Source organism: Sinocyclocheilus anshuiensis, unplaced genomic scaffold, assembly GCF_001515605.1.
Source record: "Sinocyclocheilus anshuiensis isolate Anshui unplaced genomic scaffold, SAMN03320099.WGS_v1.1 scaffold245, whole genome shotgun sequence".
Lineage (NCBI taxonomy): Eukaryota > Metazoa > Chordata > Actinopteri > Cypriniformes > Cyprinidae > Sinocyclocheilus > Sinocyclocheilus anshuiensis.
In genome coordinates this window covers 895,854-906,744 of record NW_015536478.1, presented here as the reverse complement: position 1 = coordinate 906,744, position 10,891 = coordinate 895,854, and the positions used below count along the sequence as shown (strand labels likewise).

The following is a 10,891-nucleotide window of genomic DNA, read 5'->3' as shown; positions in this document are numbered from 1 at the left end:
CGTGTATACTTTCCCTTCTTTAGGCTGTTTTAATGGTATTAAAGAGGGATTAGTTTCAACCACTGCACTGCGTCAATCAAAACCACTGCATTCTCACACGCATTTAGACATAAAAGAGACCAAAAAACACATGCATCTTCTTCTTTGTTAACTTCCTATATTATTAGTCAAAAATCCCCTGTGTGCATAATATTTAATGTGCACTTAAAAGCTAGGTGTACTTAAAAATCTTAAAAGTTTATTTAAAAAAACAAAACTGATAATATAGATATATAACAGATAATATAATGTTGATGAAATAAAAGACCCCTTACATTATTTATTTATTTTTTCAAAGTTGTAAATAAAGATTATTGGAGAACATTTTACAAGAAAATATTTTTCTTCTTTTCTTCAGAATTTCATGTTTAATTCTGTGTTAACTGATTTTTTTTTTTCTAATTGTTTGTTAAATTTACTAATAATTTCTGCATGAAAATTGTGTCCACACCATTATTTTTTCTTTTTTTTTTTACTTTCATGACTATGTTTCTTAACACACTTAAGTGCACCTTTAAAAGTGCAATTTGTAACAGCATTAAACATTTTAATTTAAAATACAATTTAAAACATTGCTTTAACAGTTGTTTTAAAGAAATAAACTCATTATATGTTGACTAACATACAAAAGCAAATGTAAAGTACTTGATTATAATTTTTATAATTTATTTAGAATGTACTAAATTGCAACATCATTGTTACAAATGTGAAATTCAAAATATAACTTTTAATAGAAATTTCATGAAAAAATGATATGTTAGTATATTTCAAAGACCATATTTCAAAGACAATAGAAATAATTATGAATTTACATAAAAAGTTGTACTTAAGTCCTACTTTGGTAGGTTAAAAAAATCCACTAATAGAATTTAATATAAACTTAATCTATGATGTATTTTAATTTAATTGTAAATACCATACAATTAACCGTCTGAAATCATTTCATTCAGTTTGCACTTAAGTATATTCTTAAGTATGTTATTACCATAATAAGTACTCTTGTTCAAAGTATAATTATAAATAAAATAATATTATATTAAAAACAATCAAATAATATTAGAATATAATAATATTATAATAAAACAAGCATTAAAAGTGTACTTCTTCACAAGGGATCACTAGTTGGCCTACTATTGCTCAAATTGAATTTAAACATGAAATTTTCATGAAATATATAGAAATATATATTATATAGTACAGTCATGAAACTCTAGATGCCGCATTCTGACGGGGTGTTAACGTAACTGATGATATTCAGAGAGTTAAACAACTTGGCACAAGCTGATTGGTTCATGCTGCATATGCAGCCAATGAGCTTCCTGCCTTGCATTTATATGGCTGGCTAGCATTCACTTGAGATTCCTGCAGCGCGCTTTCAGAGTTCTCTGAAATCCTCCACCTTCCCCAGCTCCACCTGTATAGATCTGCTACGGGGTTATTTTATATGCTATTTGTGCAGCAGCAGTATGTCTTAAATAATCACGGCACCGTATCACCATATGCATTGACAGTAGCAAGTTCCTGCACTTGCTTGCAGCAGCAGCAATAATCTACAACTACAGCAATAGCTGACGGGTTGTTAATGTAACTGATGATATTCAAAGAGTTAAACGACTTGGCTCAAGCTGCTTGGTTCATGCTGCATATGCAGCCAATGAGCTTCCTGCCTTGCATTTATATGGCTGGCTAGCATTCACTTGAGATTCCTGCAACGCGCTTTCAGAGTTCTCTGAAATCCTCCACCTTCCCCAGCTCCACCTGTATAGATCTGCTATGGGGTTATTTTATATGATATTTGTGCAGCAGCAGTAAGTCTTAAATACTCACGGCACCGTATCACCATATGCATTGACAGTAGCAAGTTCCTGCACTTGCTTGCAGCAGCAGCAATAATCTACAACTACAGCAATAACCAACAGCAGCAGCAATTCAGCAGCAGCGTAGCAGATCTGTTCCGCCAAGACCAAATACATTAACATTGTCATATCCATCACCATGCTAAAATGTTCAGAGAGTTGTCATGATTGAAATAGTATTTTCTTGTCAAATGTACATAATCTTTGTTTTATTTACAACTTTCATTTATGCAGTGTAATGTATTAAACTAACTTGTGCATGGGCTTTCTTGACTTTTGACCCCCTACAACACACCTGCACATGTGGGCGACTTTTTAGTTCATAAGATGATTTTCTTCATAAACGTTCCCCTTGCGAGTGTCACGCGTGGCTGTTCTGACAAAGACTCGAGACAAAGCCGCCGCTGTGGTCCTGTCAACAAAGACAGAGAGAAAGGACAGGATTAGTTCACAAGCACAATAGAAGAAAGGATGATCTCCAGAAGGATCATGGGAATTACAGACAGCAGCATAATGTGATGTGACAGACAGAGGAAGAAGGGAAACTTCCACATGTGTGATTATTAAAGATCAGCAGAAGATGGAGAAAGAAAATAAGTTTGAACTCTTTGGACGTGGTGTTGCTCAAAGGTTGCTCGTTTTGGCTCAGCGGAGTCCTCTCTTTCATTTATTCTCAACTTTGTATCAGTTTCTTCTTGTAAAGTACCTGCTGCTTAAAGGTTTGGGGTCTGTACTATTTTTGTAATGTTGAAAGAAGTTCCTTCTGCTCACTAAGGCTGCATTTATTTGATCAAAAGTACAGTAAAAACAGAAAAATTGTGAAATATTGTTACAATTTAAAATAGCTATTTACATATTTCAAAGTGTAATCTGTGATGCAAAGCAGAATTTTCAGCAGCTTCAGTGTCACATGATCCTTCAGAAATCATTCTGATTTGCTGATTTTGGACTTTGTTTTTTAAATGTTGAAAACAGTTGTGCTGCTTTATATTTTTGTTTTGATTCTTTAATGAATAGAAAGTTCAAAAGAAAAGCATTTATTTGAAATAAAAATCTTTACTGTCACTTTTGATCAATTTGATGCATCTTTGCTGAATAAAAGTAGTAATTTCTTGAATTATTTTGAACGACAGTGTTTATACAAAGACAAATATGTCATACATTGATAGAAGAGCTAAAAGAAAAGAGTGGAAATGTGCGAGCTCATATTGAGATCATTGACTTTTCATCGCAAACTTTGGGATTCTGGAAAATTTCAGCATAGTTTGAGATCTGAAAACTGAGGTCTGCTGAGGTCTTTTCTCAGGAGAAACATCTGAGAAGCAGGAGATTTCAGCAGAAGTCTCCTTCAATGCTGTCTGGGAGAAACAATAGAGATATTAAAGAGATTTCACTTGTGATTTTCTCTTCCCGTGGGTCCGTCGCTGAATATTGACTCCTCTGTAAAACTATTTTGTGTGTCTCACCTCATGATACCATCATATCTCGAGGCTTATTAAAAATCTCTTTCAAAGTCATAATCAGGAGCGCGGTGTCAGTCACGCATTGATCTGTGCGCCTGTGATATTTATGGATGAACTTTATTGATGTGGGAGAAGACCGAGCTCTGAGGGAAGATCTGCTTAATGCTTCGGAATTATTGAGCTTTGCAGCGAGTCTCACGTCAGGGGGTTTGAGTATTAACCCAAGAAATGACTCGCTCTTGTGCTTTGCTGTTTCACATTATACTTCATATGATTAGGACAGGAGGTCCTGCTGTGTGTCATATTCAAATCTGGTTTTCATTTATTTGGTTTAGCACTTATTTGTGATTGATTAGCTCAAATTGATGATCTACCCTACTTTACGCTACTAAAGTTTGGTGTCTACAATTTTTTAATGTTTTTGAAAGCAGTCTCTTCTCACCAAGGCTGCTTTTATTTGATTAAAAATACAGTAAAAACAGGAATATTGTGAAATATTATTACATTTTAAAAGAGCTGTTTTCTATGTGAATATATTTTATTTAAAATGTAATTTACAGGTGCATCTCAAAAAATTAGAATATCGTGAAAAAGCTATTTTTTATATATACTGGATTTTTGACTTTCATGAGCTGTAAGCTCTAATTATCAAAATTAAAACAAAAAAACATTTTAAATGTTTTTCTTTACATGTAATGAATCTAGAATATATGAAAGTTTCACTTTTTGAAACAAGCTACAAAAAAATAACTTTTTTTCATGATATTCACATTTTTGGAGATGCACCTAAAAAAATTCCGTAAAATTTACGGTAAAAAACCGACAGCTGTGGTTGCCAGAATTTTACCGTAAAAAATACGGTAGCAACATTTTAGATTTTACGGTTTGAACTTAAATTTACAGTTAAATACCGTAATTTCTTTAACTGATATAATGTTAATATACCAACCTATTGAAGTACTGATATATTTTTTTTTAAGTTTTGTACCTTTGTAATACACTGATAACCACCAAATGCAGGTGGTGATGAGAAAGTCACATGATGAACCAAAGCCCATCACAAGCAGCTTTTAAATACTAACATATATAGAAGGTGCACAGTGTCATTCACACAAACACTAAACACCGTCATGGTAACACACATGAAACTGAAATAATGCAATAAACATTCTTTTAACAACATTATGTGTAACATACAACCCTAATATACAAAACTGATAAGAAAAAAATAAGAAGAAACATAGTTATTTCAACAAAAACATATCTAATTTGAAATGTAACGCAGGGAATTCTGGGAATGTCAATTTACGGTTATTCACTGTAAATTATACTCTTTTTCACTTCCAAAAACGGTATACTACCGTAAAATGACATGTAATGTCCAATACAGTTTTTCACTGTATATAGTAGGGGAATTTACCGTTAACCATTTAACAGGTTTTTACTGTAGCATTTTTACAGTCTTTTACCGTTAAATTCACGGTCATTTTTTACAGTGTGTATTTCTGTGATCAAAGCTGAATTTTCAGCATCATTACTCCAGTCTTCAGTGTCACATGATCCTTCAGAAACCATTCTATGCTGATTTGCTGCTCAAGAAACATTTCTTACAATTATCAATGTTACAATGTTGAAAAAAAAATATCATAAAACAGTTGTGCTGCTTTGTATTTTTTTGCAAACCATGACACATTACTTTTTTCAGGTTTCTTTGTCGAAAAGAAAGTTCAAAAGAACAGCATTTATTAGAAATTGAAATAATTTGTGACATTTATAAATGTCTTTACTGTAACTTTTGATCAATTTAATGCATCCTTGCTGAATAAAAATAAAATTAATTTTTTTTTAAATCTGTTTTGCATCTAAATTTTGATGTGAATTTATTCAGACATATTTATATTGACATGAAACCACTTTTGCAATACATTTCCTAGATTTATATTAGGTTAGCTATTAAATTATCGGCTAATACTGTATTATTGGTTAATATTATTGGCTAATATCTTCATCTATGCATCCTTAGTTACATCAGAAAAAAGTTATATTTTGAAGAAAAATGATAAAAACAAACATTTTAATTATTTGGCATAACACACACAAGGGAATTGTGCACAGTTAGACCAGAAACATGTTTTAAGAATTTAAAAAGCAATAACTGTATGTTTTGTTTCTCCTCATCAGGTTGTTTGCGGCCAAATGCTGCGGCTGTCTGGAGAAGATCGCTCCCACTGAGTTTGTGATGCGCGCACTAGAAAGTGTGTATCATCTAGGCTGCTTCTGCTGCTGCGTGTGCGAGCGACAGCTGTGTAAAGGAGACGAGTTCGTCCTGAAGGAGGGACAGCTGCTCTGCAAGAGCGACTACGAGAAGGAAAAGGACCTACTGCACTCGGTCAGCCAGGACATTTCTGACTCCGGTGAGAACGACACTTTCCTCTCCTCTCGGCTCAGCTGCTCTCCATAGAACGGTGATTTAAAATGCTTGTTTCTGCAGACAAAAGTGAGGATGAAGATGTGGATGTGAAGCCGGAGAAAGGAGCAGTAGGTCAGGGCAAAGGCGGCGATGATGGCAAAGACCCACGCAGACCCAAGAGACCTCGCACCATCCTCAACACCCTGCAGCGGCGCGCGTTCAAGGCCTCCTTTGAGGTGTCTTCCAAACCCTGCAGAAAGGTGAGACCTTCCTTCAGAAGATTTCTAAAGGGAATACAACCAAGTTCACTTCTTGAATGTGCAACCTGTGCTCATCTACCTGTAGAGAAACATTAGATACTTCTAATCCAGTATTATACAGCACTCTGTGGACTATCTGATATATATTGCATGTAAAAATAGCAAAACTATCAACCATCTGATGCGTATTGCATGTGAAAATGGCAAAAAAAACAAAAAAAACTATGAATCATCTGATGTGTATTGCATGTAAAAATGGCAAACGCTTCATTCCACTGTTCCAATGTCTGGGTATGTGAGACGACTTTAAATGACGTAATATATGAATGTTCCTGTTGTTTCAGGTCAGAGAGACGCTGGCAGCTGAGACCGGTCTGACTGTTAGAGTCGTCCAGGTGTGGTTTCAGAACCAAAGAGCAAAGGTGAGTATGTCCTGAGATCTTAACTGAGCCTAAGTCAGGCGTTTTCAGTCCTTTAGATGCCACGGGCGCCCAGATATCATTGTCCTTGAATAAGGAACACGCATCCTAACATGTAAAAAGGCAGCTATATATTTTCAAAGACCCAATTTGTACTGTGAAAAATAATAGTATAAATATGTTTTTGTTTGTTTGTTTGTTTGTTTATTAAATAAAAATAAAAATAAATTTATTTATTTAAATGTTTTATTTATTTATATAATTCAAATTATATATTTATTTTAATCAAATTTACTTAAATTGAATCTATAAAAAATACTAAAATAACAGTGCCTGAGTATCCCTGAACCCTGGTTTGTAAATCCCTGGCCTAAACAACTCTTTAATATAGTTAATTGCCCATAAAAAATAATAGTATAAATATGTTTTTGTTTGTTTGTTTGTTTGTTTATTAAATAAAAATAAAAATAAATTTATTTATTTAAATGTTTTATTTATTTATATAATTCAAATTATATATTTATTTTAATCAAATTTACTTAAATTGAATCAATCAATTTATTTATTTATTTAAATCTTTTTTTTTTATCATTTTTGAGTGCTATTTATTATTATTATTATTATTTATTATTAACTAAAACTGAAGTTAGATCTTAAAATGGATTTAATACTTGTCTGTTCCTTTTTTTTCTGGTCAGATGAAGAAATTAGCACGCCGACAACAGCAGCAACAAGAGCAGCAAAACTCTCAGAGTCTCGGACAAGGTACTAAACACACACACACACAGTCTCTCAACATATGCTAGTCTTTAGCCGTTTTAACCCTCTTTTTTGTTTCTAAGAACTCATCTGACGGTGTGTTTTCTGCAGATGTGATCTCAAGCCGAATGGAGAATCTGATGAACTCTTACACGCCGCTGGCTCCGCCTCCACAGCATCAGTTAGTCTCCATGGAGACCAGCGGATACAGCACAGACCCGTTCCAGCAGGGCCTGACCCCTCCGCAGATGCCCGGAGATCACATGAATCCATACGGTGAGCAAAACTCCCGTCCCGATGCTGTGATATTGACCAGAAGCGGCCGCTAATGCCACGTATGGGCCCAATAAAAACAAATGTGCCATTAAACTGTCTTCACCCTTATGTAACAGTGTCAATTAGTTTTTGAGAAGCCTATAAAATTACACTATAAAATTGCCCGTGGCACTCCCGAGAAAGCGTGCGTGGATCTGCGGCCTGCAGACGCACACGATTACACATTGATGAGTGCGTTTTGTCCTGCTGCGAGTTGACGCAAATGAGTAGTTTATATGCTCTTTTATGTAACGGTTTATAGGCAATTACAGCTTTGAAAAGCAGCTGAGAGTCTGGTGGCTAATCATATTTCTATGGCGAACAGTAAACTGCGTCCTTGAGGACCGAACGATCTCTTTGTACTAAAAGCTTCAGTTCAGTGAGGACCACATTTGTTTATTAGCTGTGCTTGCTAAAACTTGTTCTGTCACTGTTAGAGATCGATTGATACTGCATTTTCATGGCCAATACCAATTATATTATGGCTAAATAGTTGAAAACCAATATCCAGAATCAATTTTTAAGGTCTCGTGAATATTATTATATATAGTAGTGCTATTATATTTATGAAAAATTTATTTTTCTCACTTGAGAATGAATGTCTGTAAAAACGTTTTTTAAAACAGGATATTAAATAACTTAATTTTTGCCTGTAAATATTCCAAATAGTGGCATTTATTGGTTGACCTGATATTAAGGAACTGAAAAAAAGTTTTAAAAAAAGTGAATGTTGGTGAAAAATTTTTGCTCAAATTAATTATGTCTGTCTCTAATCACTATAATGTTATTATAACATTATTATCATAATGCACACTACCATTCAAAAGTTTGGGGTCATGGTGATTTTTTTTTTTTTTTGAAAGAAATTAACATGTTCATTGTTAATGATGAAGTGAAAGAAAAGAATATTTAGTGTAATTTAATTTTGTAAAGTAAATTTTCTTCAAATTAGCAGTACATGTACATTTATTATGACGAGTTAACGGTTGATTACTTTCTATATTGAAACATTCTTAGTGATTTTAAATAAATATTGTGTAAAATTGTATTTTTTATTAAGGATTTCATGTTATTTATTCAATTCAATTGAATTTTATCACATAAAGATAAACTTTGGGGTCTGTATGATTCGCTTTTAAAGAAGAGTAAAGACCTTTTTTTAATTTTACAAAAGATTTCTATGTAAAAAAACTAAAATTAAAAAAAACTTTATATTTATCAAAAAATCCTTTCACAAAAATATTAAGCAGCACAAATTTCAACATTGAAAAGAAATATTTCCAAAATCAACATATAATGAATCCTGCATGGTTTCTAAAGCTGCTGAAAATTCAGCTTTGTATCACAGGAATAAATGAAATTTTAAAATATATTCAAATAGAAAACAACTATTTTAAATGGTAATAATATTTCACAATATTACTGTATTTTTTGATCCAATAAATGCATCCTTAGTGAGCAGAAGAGACTTTTTTTTTCAAAAATCAAATCGAATTGAAAAATCAAACCAATCTCGAACATTTGAACAACAAACCCCTCTCACATTTTCTTCAAAAATGCTGTTTCATGTGACTTTTTCGGTACCTAGACCTCATTTTTGTTGTTCTTCTTCAGGAAACGACTCGATTTTCCACGACATTGACAGCGACACGTCTCTGACCAGTCTGAGTGACTGCTTCCTGGCCGCGTCAGAAGCCGGATCCCTCCAGACCCGCGTGGGAAACCCCATCGACCGCCTCTACTCCATGCAGAGCTCCTACTTCGCCTCCTGAAACCAAACCCTGAGACTAAACAGCCACGAAAACTACCTAACAGCCAGTCAAACCTCCAGTAAAAGGCCAACTAGAATCCCGAGGCTGTAAGGACAAGAAAACCAAACCAAACCAAACGACTCGCGCTACAGATGAAACCAGACCTTGGCTTTGCTGAGGAGGTCTTAAGTCTAACCAGGTTCAGAGATGTGCTGGCCAAGCCAATGTGAAGATAGGATGAGATGGTTTTCATCTAGACTTTGTAGGGAAAAAAATCCTAACCAAATATTTCTAGAGGAGCTACAGGACACTTACTGCAGTATATTGAACCAAGTTTAGACCGTAAATAGACAAATGCAATACATGCAAAAAGTTGAAAACACTGCATACAGTACAACAATGTTGTTGTTGAATATGGATTTCAAATGTTTCAAAAGAAACTCACGCCGAAACAGCTGTGTGTTGATAAAGCCGACTAGCTATTTATTACGTACATGTGCCAAGTAAACCTGCAAAGCTTTATTTAAGACAAATTGTGTTAGAGTAAGTACCATAAACATCTTTATGTAAGTCCCCGGAAGAGAGTGTAGTATTACTGTTGATGTTTAAAGATGTATATGTTTATTTCGCTGTGCTATTTATTTGTCGTTTGCATTCTTGGACATTGTTGAGGATGCATTTTTGCTCAAACTTGCTCAATTTACCAAAGTTTGTTGGTACTAAAAATAAAGAAATTTTAAAAAATCTTTAACTTTTTCATTTTTCTTTTAAAATATTATCCATTTCACACACATATGGTTCATTTTGGCCTGTAAAAATGCTGTAATTTTATATTTGAGATATTTGAAATAAATAAAAAAAAATGAACAAAAAATAATGATAATTGAAAAAAAATAAGTTGTAGTAAACGATGATGTTTGTACTAAAAAATGTATTTTAAAATATTGCTCTTTTTGCACATACATGATTCACGTTGGCCTCAAAATATGCTTTAATTTCACATTTGAGATATTTGAACTAAATTAAAACTGAACAAAAACGAATGTAAATTGAAAATAGTTTCAATAAGAGATGATGTTTGTATAAAAATCTTTTAAGTTTTAATCTTTTATTTTAAAATATTGTCCATTTCACACGTATATGGTTCATTTTGGCTTCAAAATATGTTTTAATTTTACATTTGAGATATCTGAAATATATACTTTTTTTAATTAACAAAGAAGAGTTCCCTTTGGCCTCAAAACATGCTTTAATTTTACATTTGATATATCTGAAATTAAAAATAAACAAAGAATAATGTGAATACTATAGCTTCAGTAAGAGAAGGTGTCTGTATTAAAAAAAACAACAACTTGCAATTTGAAATTTTTCTTTTAAAATATTGTCCATTTAACACATATAGTTCATTTTGGCCTGTAAATATGCTTTTATTTTACATTTGAGATACTTTGAGAATAATGTGAATTAAAAATAGTTTTAGTAGGAGATGTTTGTATATTCTCTGTATTCTGATTATGATTATTACGTGCATAAACCAGTCTCTGTTATTCTGAACTTCAGCAGGTTTCCATGTCTCATGAGATCCACATTACAAAGAAACTTTAATGAACAACACTGCT

The 10,891-nt window shown here is 33.1% G+C and overlaps 1 protein-coding gene across 1 annotated transcript in view; it reads left to right on the top strand.

Moving 5' to 3' along the window:
* Positions 1–9,941, top strand: part of LOC107668223 (LIM/homeobox protein LMX-1.2-like) — a 47,539-nt gene extending 37,598 nt beyond the window's left edge. The window contains exons 3-8 of the mRNA XM_016460066.1: positions 5,540–5,772; positions 5,850–6,028; positions 6,373–6,450; positions 7,146–7,212; positions 7,318–7,482; positions 9,136–9,941. Coding sequence (XP_016315552.1) covers positions 5,540–5,772; positions 5,850–6,028; positions 6,373–6,450; positions 7,146–7,212; positions 7,318–7,482; positions 9,136–9,293 — 880 coding nt within the window. The 3' untranslated portion in view covers positions 9,294–9,941. The remainder of the gene's footprint in view (positions 1–5,539; positions 5,773–5,849; positions 6,029–6,372; positions 6,451–7,145; positions 7,213–7,317; positions 7,483–9,135) is intronic.
* The last annotated feature ends 950 nt before the right edge of the window (positions 9,942–10,891 follow it).